The following is a 13,324-nucleotide window of genomic DNA, read 5'->3' as shown; positions in this document are numbered from 1 at the left end:
TAGCATTGGTATTTTTAAACTCTAGGATATGGTTGGAATCTTTATTTTTTTGAGTTTTGAGACAGAATCTCACTGTATAAACCTTGCTGGCCTGGAACCACCCCTATGTAGCAAGCCTCAAACTCAAGAGACCTTTGCCTCTTCTTTTGCCTTCCAAGTACTGCGATTAAAGGTTTACACAACCACAGCCTGAATTCCTTTTTTTAAAAAAGGTAATTTATTTAACTGGCAGATGTCCCAGAGGGTAAACAGCTTTTGTAGATAGGAGATCTGAGTTCCTGGATCCCTTGTACAGTCAGGATGGTATATACATCTGTAATCCTAGTGTTCCATAGAGAGTTGGAGATAGGGGACTTCCCAGAAACTTGCAGTTTAACTATATACACAGTTTTAAATATCCAAACTGATACAGTCTCAAATATGTGGAAGTCAAGGATGGACCCCCAGCTCAGACACATAGCATGTCACACGTAGCCAGCCACAGGATGGACCCCCAACTCACACACGCAGCATGTCACACACAGCCACATGTGCGTTGTTGCTCATCCTGGTACCCCAACACTCAGGAGATAGACATGTGGGGATTGGAGCCAACCTCGTCTTCATAATGAGTTCCATGCCAGCCCAGGCTATACAGTGAAACCCTGACTTAAAAGGAGGGTAGGGAATCAACTTGGTTTGAACAGGCTTTTATAACATGTCAAACACACAACTTTGGGTTTTCTTTTGTTACCTTAAAAACTGCCCCTTTTGAACTTGGTATTTGCCTTTAAAAAATAAGACACCTGAACACGAGGCCATTTATTTACCAGTTAATGCTTACTAAAGCTAGTCATTCTCACTGTTAGATGATTGGTATATTTCTGAAGTTGCTTCATAATGTAAATAGCAGATCCGCTGAGGTATAGACCAGATGAATCAATTTAGAAATGTCACATACATTCTTTTGCAATATAATTGTCTCTTTACAAGAAGTTTGACTTTATTACAAGATCACTCTTAAGTAAGATTTATAATTTCCAAGTTAAGACTTTGCATATACATAGCAGAGATAGAGAATTCATCTCTTTCCTTTTCCTAATAGGTGGCCCGCATCGGACTGTTCAACCTTTCAGTGATGAAGACGCATCCATTGAGACTATGAGCCACTGCAGTGGCTACAGCGATCCTTCCAGTTTTGCGGAGGACGGTAGGAGTTTTAAATGGATACTTGTGACTTGACATACAAAGATGATGTGGGAATTCTTGTATGTGAGCTATAGTCTTCCTTTTCCCAGTCTACTTTTTTCCTGCTTTGTTACAGTGTTGGTTTCTTTTCTGTAGGACCAGAAGTTCTTGATGAGGAAGGAACTCAAGAAGACTTAGAGTACAAGTTGAAGGGATTAATTGACCTAACCCTCGATAAGAGGTAAGTGGCGGTCAACGCTTTCCATTCTGGGTGATTCTAATCAGTTATTTTATTAGGTAATTTGTGCATTTCTTTGATAAAGCAGTATGTTTTTCTGAAGCTTGATTCATTTACTTTGGTTGATGTAATATTGCTTTGGCCAATTAATGTGCAAAGTAACATGTTATTAGAATTTAAATTGGTTTGTATTTCTCATTGTAGTATAGTAGCGTATATTAACTTTTGTAGTTGAAATTGATTTATAGTATTAAAAGTTGATCTTCTGGAGCTGGGGAGACGGCTTAGTGGTTAAGAGCGCTGACTGCTCTTCCAGAGGTCCTGAGTTCAATTCCCAGCAACCACATGGTGGCTCACAACCATCGGTAATGGGATCTGGTGCACTCTTCTGGTGTGACTGAAGACAGCAACAGTGTATTCACATACGTAAAATAAATAAATCTATTTTTAAAAAGTTGATTTTCAGCTAAAAAGGGCAAACTGCTTTAAGTTATTTGTCCACTAAATTTGTTATGGGTATGAAAACTGTCAAAGGTAAGTTTTATTCATGGTATCTCTAGAATTGAACAGATGCAAATAAGATGCCCAGATGTAGCATGAATATTAGACTTGTGTTTTTGACTCTGGTCCCATATGCTTGAGAGGAGGCTGACAGGTGAGAAGATCACTTGAGCTCAGGCATTGAAGACTGGCTAGCTGGAATAATAATAAGTGCTTGGTTTAAAGCAGTAGGGCAGATAGAGACTGAATGTACTTAAGATGTGGGAGACGTAGCATGTCTTCCACATTAAAAGTACAAAGTACTACACAGTCATTTATAGTTGTAGCGACCAATAACTAGAAGTGCTGTGATAGAAAGCACTTTTTAAAAGCCTCTCATTTTGAGTATATTAGATATTGAGATATATTAGGTATATTATTGAAAGATACTTGGAGCTTGATGACAGGCATGGAGATCTAATGTCTTTAGAAGTCTTTAGTTTGTAGCACTCTCCTAACTAGTTCTTCCTTCTTTTTAATTTGTTTTCAATAGTGCGAAGACAAGACAGGCAGCTCTTGAAGGTCTTAAAAATGCACTGTCTGCAAAAGTGTTGTATGAGTTTGTTCTCGAGAGAAGAATGACTTTAACTGATAGCATTGAACGCTGTCTGAAAAAAGGTAATGCCATAATTCTTGACAGACCTGTTCAGAACCAACAAGAAGTTAGCTCTCTTCTTGCAGTAACTTTTGCTAACAAACAAATCTTCAGTAGGATAGATTGTCGTCATTCTTTGTTATCCCTGAAGAGGTTATTGCCATTTTCAGCTTACATACGGAAGGGATGGAGCACTCATCTTATTGCAACATAAAGTGTTTGCTTTACAAGTTTGAGGACTTGACCCATCTTCAGAATCCTCATAAACCAAAGCAAGCTCCTGGGCAGTGAGAGACCTTGTCTCAAAAAAAACCAGGTGGAGGCCTGGAGAAACAGCTCAGTAGGTACACTGATTGCTGAGACAGTCTGCTGACCCACATTTGCTCCTGGTACCTACATAAACCACTAGATGCAGGCGCTCAAACCTTTATGTTGAGCATTGCTATGAAGGAAGACAGGTTAGCAGTTTATGCGAGCAATTCGGTAACAGGAATGAGACATCATGCCTCAATATATGGTTTAAGGAGAGAATTAACTTCTCAGATTGTCTTCTGACCTTCACATAGTGTTCTGGTGCCAGCCCCCTCCTTCCCATAAGAACAGTAAATGACTTAAACTAAATTGGATGGCTCCTTAGGAACACGAGAAGGTGTCTTTACTCATGAAGCAAATGCACACACAAAAGATGAAAGAGCGACATTAAAGGTTATAGCTAATGTTTTTCTCAACATTGCAGTTTTAGAAACTGCTAAAATTAAGATTTGCATCTGCAGTTCCCTTATTTTGCCAAATAAGTATATTATGAAAATTATATTCTATCATCACTTTATTAACATAATAACTCTAGTAACAAAGATGTAGGAAGAGCACAGGTTTGCTTGAATCCAATGAACTTTATGTCCTATTCTCGTTTTGCCTCGGGGGTTGGCTTATGAGTGTAGTTTCCACTCTCCCGTGGAAGCAGGACAGGGTAAAATCTGGTGGTGGCTCTAATCTTGTGTAGCTCTGCTGTAGTGCACGTTGTATTGGAGATAGGGGTGTTTCTTACAATGTGCATGGTTTACATTGATGCTCCCATAGTGGGAGACAAGATCGTTTTTAAAGTTCCATTTCAATATATACATTTTATAGTTTTTAGGTAATAACTTAAATTCAGGCCAGCTATGGTGGTGCACAGTTCTAATTCTACCAGAGAGAGGCAGGAGGGTCTCTAAGATCTACATAGCAAACTAGCCCAGCAGAACTACATAGTAAGACATCCTGTCTCAAATTTTTTTTTTTAATTTCAGTATTTGCTCAAACCCTCTACTGTGTATGCATCTTTGAAAAATGATCTCCATTTATCTTTATGTAGAAAGAATCTTTTACTTTATCCTTTATTTTGTTAAAATAATCGGAAGGTGGACTCCGCGCATGCCCCTAGAGAAGGCATGCTTAGGGCTGCTATAGCAGCACTGTTAGTGTGAGTACCTTGGGTTAGAAGGCACACATTGACATGAACCACATGCCTTTGTAGTCAGTAAACTGATCTCTCAAGATGGACACCAATCTTCGTGTACAGAAGAGGAAATCTGTTGGGAACAGCTAGTATGTGTTGATCTATGATTTGACTGAGGTTTATCTGTTTCTAGCATTTGAACATTTTAATCCTGAAGCACAATATGGGTTTCAGAAATACAGATGCTACCTTATAATAAAAACTTTTGGAAAATTACTCACTTGATATAAGTCTACTGAAAATAAAATGTGCTATGCTTGCTTCTCCACTCCTCCAGGAAAGAGTGACGAACAGCGTGCAGCTGCGGCGTTAGCATCTGTTCTTTGTATTCAGTTGGGCCCTGGATTTGAAAGTGAAGAGATTTTAAAGACTCTTGGACCAATCCTAAAAAAAATAATTTGCGATGGAACAGCTAGTATCCAGGCTAGGCAGACCGTAAGTATGAGATTACAATGTGCAGATCTATCCAGACACAGCACCCAAGCTATAAGTAGTAGGATTTTATTCACCTTTGTCTTAAACCAAAGACAAAGAGAACGGTTTAGGACAACTTCTCTTTCTTGCTCCAAAGTCTTCCATTTGAGTACTTTCTTTACTTTTGGGATTAAAGACCGTGCACAGATACTAGATAGTGGGTTATTGGGATAGTTCTGGAGTGTGTGTGACTAGAACGTGAACGACACTGGTATTTGTTGGGTTAAGTCCTCATGAAAAGCCAGTTTTGGATCAGTGTAGGACTCTGAAGTCTAGCCTGTGAGGTATACTTAATCTGTCTAAAGCTTTGAGCACGCTTTCCGATCTCTAATTGTGTGGTACTGAAGGGAGTTTGGGAATCACTTGAATTTTACTAGGTTTCTGCTTCCTGCTTCCTGGAAACTGATGTGTATGCAGTGTCCCTGCTAGCTTCATGAGTTAGGAAAGGAGGAAGCCCCACGAGAAGCAGTCACTTTCTTTCCTAAGGTTGTCTTGTGTATTTGATAACAGAGCTTGGACTAAAATCTCCTTGTCCAGATGTCACTCGACTTACTGTTCTTTCTTTCCCAGGCTCCTTCTACCATGTGTGGGAGTTAGTGCAGAGAAGTAGTTGAGAAGGATGTCACATTGAATTTTAAAAGCAGTTGTATAATAAGAAAATAACAGTCATTAATATCTTCTTATTTTCAGTGTGCAACTTGCTTTGGTGTTTGCTGTTTTATTGCCACAGACGACATCACTGTAAGCAGAATAATTTTTAATTCCAGTTAGTGCTCTTATTTTTAATTGCAGATAGTTGTCCTGGTCTTACTTGATACTGTTTATCTTTTAGGAGCTGTATTCAACTCTGGAATGCTTGGAAACTCTCTTCACCAAGTCCTACCTTAAGGAGAAGGACACTAATGTCACTTGCAGCACTCCTCATACGGTGCTTCACATCAGCTCGCTTCTCGCGTGGACGCTCTTACTGACCATATGCCCAATCAGTGAAGTGAAGAAAAAGCTGGAGCTGTATGTGTCTTTATTTTCCGTATATCTTTAATTATTTTATGTATATGGGTGTCTGCATGTATATGTCTGTGCACCATACGCGTGCATTCTCCCTGGAGGCCAGAAGAGGGCTTTGGATTCCCTAGTACTGGAGATGGTTGAGTATCACCATGAAGGTGCATGGAATTGTACCTGGGTCCTCTGGAAGAGCAGCCAGTGCTGTTACCTTTCTTCAACCCTAGTTTCATTTTTATTTTGTTTATGTGTGTGTGCTTGCATGTGTGTGTGTGTGTGTACCACCTGAGTGCTGGTGCCCACAGAGGCCAGCAGAGGCTATCAGATCCCCTGGAACTGGAGTTAAAAGCGGTTGTGCGTTGCCTGATGTGTGTATTGGCACCTAAATTTGAGTCTTCTGCAAGAACAGAAGCAGTGCTGTTAAGCCACTGAGCCAATTTTCTAACACTCCTTTAGTTTCATTTTTTTTTTAATTAAAAAAAAAAGCCATTTAGTTAACATAACTGGTTGTACTCATAAAGTAATGACTATTTTCTAGGCATTTCCATAAACTTCCAAGCCTCCTTTCTTGTGATGATGTAAACATGAGAATTGCTGCTGGCGAATCTTTGGCACTTCTGTTTGAATTGGCCAGAGGAATGGAGAGTGTGAGTATCTAATTGGCAGGAGGAGACACACGAGGACCATTCTTCCTTTGTATTGTCACTGTCAAAACTAGGCATTGGATAATAAATATATTTATAGGCTGGCCACCTGAGAACTTGTGATTGGTTTGGAGAGTATAATCTGGTGTAGGTTTGGTAGAAACATACTTGCTGTCTGTAGAACTGAAGTTAGGGAATGTTGTTCTACTCACAAATACTACTTCAGGCATGTGGTGCTTTATACTATAAGACACATGGGTGAAATACCAGTCAACATAGATTTGGGGTGAGACAAGGTTCTGTCGTTGTTATTTAGCATTGCTTTTGAAAGAGGTCTGGATTCTGTTTACCTACCCACTGTCTACATGCAAGTATTAATTACTGTGGCTGGACTTGTTAGGGTATTTAAATGTGAAATATCTGACCAGTTGTCCCAATTGGCCCTGATGCTGGCGCTGTGCTAGGTTTTGAAGTGGAAGTCCTGTGTTTTAGGGAACCCCTTGATCTTGGTATACTGGATATTTGGTTACCATGTTCATAATTTTTATTGCCACTAGAAAGGTGACTTTGTTCCTAGATACTAATTCATGCAATGTGCTGGCATTTCAAATTGAGAAACATGCTGGAGGGATGGTTGAGGTCAAGAGCACTTGTTCTTTCAGAGGATCTGAGTTTGATTCCCAGTACCTATGTACTACCATCTGTAACTCCAGTCTTAGGGGATCCATGTCTTCTGGCGTCTGTGGACACCAGTCACACACATGGTGCACAGACACACATGGAGGCAAACACTCATACACATAAAAGTAAAGGAAAACGGTTTTAAATAAAACAAAATTGAAAAACAGCTTTTAGTATCTGTCACTGCTTATTGTCATAGCAGCAAATGGGAAAAAATCATAAGGAAACACAAATATGTGAGAAATTATTAAATAGGAGATGTTATTTCCAACTTTGGGTTACTTAATAAGTACTTTTAAAAGTGTTTATTTTTGAGATTATAATATAATTACAACATTTCTCTCTTTTCTCCACCCAATCCTTTCATACACCCCTTCTTGTTCTTCAAATTCATGGCCTTGCGCCAGTCCTAATGGCACATAATTTTAATCCCAGCTCTAGGGAGGTAGAGGCAGGTAGATCTATAGATGAGTTCAAGGCTTCATCTATAGAATAAGTTCCTGGAGATTCAAGGCTATACAGAGAAACTCTTATATCATGGCTTCCTTTTTTCACTAACTTATTGAATGTATATGTGTATATTTACATTACATATATACTCTTATTCAGTTTGCATGATGTTTCTGGTACATATGTATTCAGAGCAGAGTTTGTATGCTCTTCCTTGAAGAGCCATTTCTGCCGTTTCCGGCTCTCAGTTGCCTCTAGTTCTTTGTGTAAGTGTGAGGCCTCCTGGGCTTTCCATCCACTTTGACTTTTAACCTAAGGAGAAAGGCTGTATTTGCGGGATGAAGCTGTGGGTAGTCACAAGTTTTAGAATAGCAAGTGTCTAATAGCATTAATGGTGTCGTAGACTGTGTATCATTTTTAGACCTTTACATTTTCATTTAGGTTGAATCTCAAATGTTTAGGCTTTTAATACTCAACCTGTGTGGAGGGGCAGTAGCCCTCTCACCTCCATTAGGAAGATAGTAATGAAATGAACTAAAGCTGTGAGCCGCCAAGGGTTCCGTTTATGTGACAAATAATTGGACTTAAATTTAACAATCAATTCATTTTACTGAGTTAATTGATGACTCTTAACTAGGCACAGAAACTAGATGTCCCAGGTTTAATCTTGCCTTCCTCTACTGGCTAGAAATGACAGTTTCCTTTAACTCTTTGGGATGCATCTTAAAAGTGAAATAATAATGCAGTTTTAGTTTAAATTACATTTGAAGCTTTACTATCTAAATAACCTTTTGTTCTCTGACTTAATGTATAGGCTAGCTAGGGTAACACATCTGGATGTGTTTGGTATGTGATGTAAGTGGTTGCCAATGGACAGCAAGAAATTGGGTTACAAATAGAACCTGATCTTTTTTTTTTTTTTTTTTTAGTTTTTATTTTAATAAGCTTTTACATGTGGGTAGTTACAGTGTTTAAAGTTAATTAAATCAAGGTTATAGATACAGCTTTGTGGTAGAGTACTTGCTAAGTGTGACCAAGGTCCCAGTGCTGCAAAAAAGTTAGTTAAAGCAAGTTGATTAATCATATAGACAAATTTAAAATAATTCGTATAGCAAGTATTTAATTATTCAGAAGTTTTGCTAACATATTTTGTGGTACTGTTAACCTGGGTATTACAGTGTGGTGAATTTTTCTTCAACCTTGGAGACAGGTTCTTAAAGAGCTGACTTCAGTTAGATTTCGGTGAATAGTTGGTTAGATATTAATGAGTATTTAAAATTGTAGAACTTATTACTGTGTGCTTGCTGTGTATCTGTGTGGGAAGCGTTGAACTCTGGAGTCATGCTGCCTGGGCACACTTTCATGCCACCCTTGCTAGTTGATCTTGGATAGCTTCTATTTCTTAGTTGTCCTCATCTTTAAAGTAGAAAAAATGATGGTGACTATGTCAGGTAAGTGGGAGATAGCCTTTTATAGTAGATGTTGATTGGATTCTTCCCATTAAAAAAAAAAAAAAAACCAGCATATAAAACAGCAGAGGCCTTGTGAAGTTCTGGTTCAAAACATAAGAGCAGGGAAGTGGGTCAGCTTGTAGTAGTCCCCAGTTCTCCTGTTCTTTCCACTTCACTGCACAGAGATGCTACAATACATACTGGGACAGAAGGTTAAGTCAGCAACTAAAGCTCCTTGGGGCTAAGTCTGATACTTTTGAATTCTCAGAAGAGCAGCTGGGCATTCTTTCTTGCCTTTGTAGATAGGAAACTGACCCAGTGTGAAATGTCCATTCTCTGACAAAAGTGAAGTAGGAACGTCTTTGTGCTGAAGTAGAGCAGGATAAAACCATTTTAGAGATCATGTTTAGCTCTTATGAATTGGGGAGGGATCAAATTCTATTTCAGTGTAATCTTTCCAGATGATTTTCTAGATAGGTGTTTGCCATTAAACTACACTGGCTATAATTTTTATCTAATAAAATTTAGGCAGCTGTCTAGGACCCAGCTTGCTTCATTCTTACACTGCTGATGTGGTTTTCATACAGAAATACTGCTTTGAGTAGTTACCTTTGGTGATGTTAAACTTTTTGCCCCAAGCCTATACTCACCCAGAAGTTTCTTATCATTTCTTTTGCTCTAATTCTATCCCATTTAAATTATGTTAGACTGAACAGGCTGTTAAGAGTAGAAAGGGCAATTGTGAATTAATAGATATTTGTACATGGTTCTGTTAGTAGTTATTTAATCTTTGTAAGTCTGTGAGATGGTGATATTAACTGCCTTCATTTTACATAAGAGAAGGCTATCCACAATAACTCATAATATAATTTTCCTAAGATTGTACAGATAGGAGTGAGGTAAAGTCCCCTGACTTTACCTGCCACTCCTTGGTATAACTTGCTACAGATTTTGTTTTGTTAATAACTGAATTCTACAAATTTCTCTACATATAGAGTATTGATATGAAAGAATTTATGCTTCAGAAATTTACTGGGCAGTGTTCATTTGTTAGAACCATTGTGTAGATATTGTATTTTTATCTTAGAAGTTCGGGTACAGATAGAACATTTGACAATTCTGATAAAGGACTTTTGCCCTGTTGTGCAATGATGACTGACTTGTTTATATCTCCAGAGCCCATTTTTTGTTTGTCCAAGAGTGTACAGTTTATTATGTCCTAAGCTATAAGAAGTAGGCTTTTGATACTGTTTATTGGATGCCTTTGTTGAGTGTATTGCATTCTATTCTATTTTTCTTTCTGCTTGTTTACTTTATGGGAACTTCTGTGCTAGGCATTTGTATTTCCAAGGGTTAGAAGTGTATTGCACTTAGTGACTCACCAGCTGTCCTTAGATTGAGGTTTTGTCATTGTATAGACTGTAGTGAAGTTTCTCAGCCGTGGCACTGCTGCTCTTAGGAGCCTGATAAGGCTTCTGGTATGCTGTAGGTATTTAGCTGTATCCCTTGCTACCCACTAGATGACAGTACCATTTTCCCTTATGTGACAACCAAAAATATCTCCAGGCAAAGCAAGCGACCCTTGGGAAGTTTTCCACAGTTGAGAATTATTGGCAGTAGTTTTCAGTTCTTGGATCCGATTAAGATAATGTATTGGATCCCTCAAATTTTGGCTTGTCTTTACAGATTTGAAAGCGTCTTCATATATTCTTTAAAAAGTAAGAGAACCAAGAAAAAAAAGTAAGAGAACAAAATTGGTAAAATTTGGGTGGAAAATTAGCAGTCCTTGAACTATTTGCTTCTTAGACATAACTTGGTATCATCTTAGGATACAATCAAATTTATTGGTATTTAAATATAAAGATGTAAAAAAAATATAAAGATGTTATAACATTGGTCTAATTTAATAGTTATATATAAGATATCTTACAAATGGGTATGGCATATAAAAAAGGCTTAGGCTGAATTGGAGCATATTGGAAAATATTTGGTAGAAGAGTTAAAGATAATCAGAAATACCAAATTCAAGTTAAGTTGATACATTAAAAATTAAAAGCAAGGGTATCACATTGATTTTAAGTTTGTATCACCCCTTCTCCCAGAAGTGATTGAAGTAGCTAGCTTCTTTGTCTTAAATTTAATTACTGAACCATGTTTCTTACTGCATCTTACTGCTTATTAGAGTCAGTGGTCATAAATAGGAATTACGTCCTCTGAAAAAGCACTGCTGATTAACTTGGACCTCTGAAATAAAAGTGGTTGTGTGTTAGAGAGACCACTGTCTGCGAGTGATCAGGTATCCACCGTCTTGTAGAACTTTAGAAACCCAGGTCACATGCACAGCCCAGCATGTGCTTCTCTAGGGCAGCTAGTTATATTCAGAAGGAGAGTGTTGTTTTGTTTATTTTGTAGTTAGTATTTTTTTGTAGTTGAATTTTTTTGCATAACTTCTGCCTGTTCATATGTGCACAAGTTTCTATAAACAGCAAGATTGTGTTGCTTTATACAACTAGTATGGTTTTTGTCAGTTCTAGAGGATGTAAAAGATGAAAAATAAGTGAAATAAAATCTGTTTCCTTGGTCAGGACTTTTTTTATGAAGATATGGATTCTTTGACCCAGATGCTCCGGGCTCTGGCTACAGATGGAAATAAACACCGTGCCAAAGTGGACAAGAGAAAGCAGCGGTCTGTCTTCAGAGATGTCCTGAGGGCTGTGGAGGTAGGCCTCTTCAGTTGCCACCACAGCTAGCAGTTCACTGAAATGAGAGTATCTAGCAAACACCTATGTTGTTTTGTTGCTTGATTTTCACTTCAGCCCAAAGCTATTTCCTCATTTAAACACCAGAGAAGGGTCTTAACAGTATAGGGGAAGAGCTGGCTCCTTGGTGAAGCTGCATCTTGAGACGCTTAGCTGGGCTGGGCCTGGTGAATGCTTGCATGGATGATGTCCAGCCTTTACCACCCACAACAGTATAGGGGAAGAAGTCCTGGAAAGCAAAAGCACTTCTGTAGGGTAACAGGACTGAAGACACTGTTTAGTTAGAGAGTGTGTCCCTAGCAGATGTGAAGCTGTCAATTTTATACTACACTGGAGACAGGAACTAAAGAGATCTGTGGTTGGCAGCATTTTACCTTATGTCTCACATGAGAATTCTGTGAATGAGACTAAGTTACTGTATGCTTCTTAAGCAAGCTTCAGTATAACGCTGCCCTTAAGCTTCTGTGATCTGTGGGAAGACTGGGTACTAAAAATCCAAAATAATAAAACTTAGGCTCTTACAAAGGCCACGTGACAATCAGTTGATTTCAGAGCCTCTCAGGTTAGTCTGCTTGACTGAAATGAGCTTTAGGATAGATGAGGGCAGTCTTTTGAAGAAGTTCAAGACCTAACTTGTTTTGGTTCATTGGTAAGATTTTATTTTCCTTGGGGTAAAACTGTGGGGCCGTTGTTTTTAGAACAGATGAATATTCAGATGTGTATATGAGGATTTAAGTTAGACTGTGACACATTGGGAGAAAAGCCAGGTCAGTGGGTTGGAAGGTGGGGGGATGAATATGAGATGTGTCCCCAGCATCTGTTAACAGGCATGGCTACGGGGCTAAAGAGGGCAGAGTTTATAAACAGCTAGTAGTTTTGTTCTGTGTTTTGTGTTAGCTGCTAGTGAAAGTAGGGGAGAAGGAATCATGAAAAAAGATCGTTTGAAAATATAAATGAGGGTTGGAGAGATGACTTACTGAGAACAACCATCTGCTAGACAAGTTTGAGGACTTGCACTGAATCCCCTAAACCTATAGCAATAGGTTAGGATCTTACAAAGGCCACATTATAGGCTAGCAAATACCTATCGTCCCAGTGTTCCTACAGTGAGATGGGACAGAGATAGGAGAATCTGTGGCTGGCCAGCCGGCGGGCCAACCTGTTGTACACAGTGGCATACAACAGATGAGAAATCTTGATCTCAGGGTGGAAGATGGGGTGAGGTCTGACATTGGCTGCCCTCTGGCCTCCATGTGCACACAGCAAGTGTGTGCACACATACAGAGGAAGTGGGGAAGATGGAGAAGAGAAAGGGAAAGATGGGAATCCTTTGGTTAGGAAGCAGAGGGCTTAGGTATCGTTAGGAAGGAGGAAAGGCTTTAGAAGGAGTTTACAGAACATGAATGAGAAGTAAGCTCTGAGGTCTAAATGTTCCTTGAAACTACAAAGCTTGGAAGAATATATTTTTTGACTACCAGGGTGTCACTTCGTAGACATGCTCTCTCTTAAACCTGTAATAACTGAGTGATAGGTGGCTTCAAATTTGTAGGCCACAGAGTAAATTCAAAGAGGTTACTTACTTGCTAAGTGACAAGCTGTGGAAGTCTAGATAGAATTCATATTCCTTCCACTTCTTTTTACTTAATGTGTTTAGAGAAAAGGAACTGGGTAGTTGTAGAATTCACATGTCCCTTCAGGTCTCTCGGGTCCCTGTGGCAGTCAGTTGTATGTCCACCGGTGATGTCCATTTCTCTTGGCTACGGCTCCCTTGCTTTACTTGAGAATTGGTGTAATGGCGCTTCGGCCGAATCACTCTGCCTCT

General features: G+C 39.0%; 1 protein-coding gene across 2 annotated transcripts in view; it reads left to right on the top strand.

Annotated features, from left to right (window-relative positions):
- The window catches only part of Ifrd1 (interferon related developmental regulator 1), a 47,625-nt gene that overhangs the window by 32,441 nt on the left and 1,860 nt on the right, over positions 1-13,324 (top strand). For both annotated transcript variants that reach the window (XM_028768784.1, XM_028768783.1), the window contains 8 exons: positions 1,085-1,189; positions 1,324-1,408; positions 2,439-2,563; positions 4,316-4,473; positions 5,203-5,253; positions 5,345-5,523; positions 6,056-6,164; positions 11,329-11,463. In XM_028768784.1, coding sequence (XP_028624617.1) covers positions 1,141-1,189; positions 1,324-1,408; positions 2,439-2,563; positions 4,316-4,473; positions 5,203-5,253; positions 5,345-5,523; positions 6,056-6,164; positions 11,329-11,463 — 891 coding nt within the window. In that variant the 5' untranslated portion in view covers positions 1,085-1,140. The remainder of the gene's footprint in view (positions 1-1,084; positions 1,190-1,323; positions 1,409-2,438; positions 2,564-4,315; positions 4,474-5,202; positions 5,254-5,344; positions 5,524-6,055; positions 6,165-11,328; positions 11,464-13,324) is intronic.

This window comes from Grammomys surdaster, unplaced genomic scaffold, assembly GCF_004785775.1.
Source record: "Grammomys surdaster isolate TR1022 unplaced genomic scaffold, NIH_TR_1.0 188, whole genome shotgun sequence".
NCBI classification, from domain to species: Eukaryota; Metazoa; Chordata; class Mammalia; order Rodentia; family Muridae; genus Grammomys; species Grammomys surdaster.
This window is presented reverse-complemented; position numbering and strand designations above follow the sequence as displayed.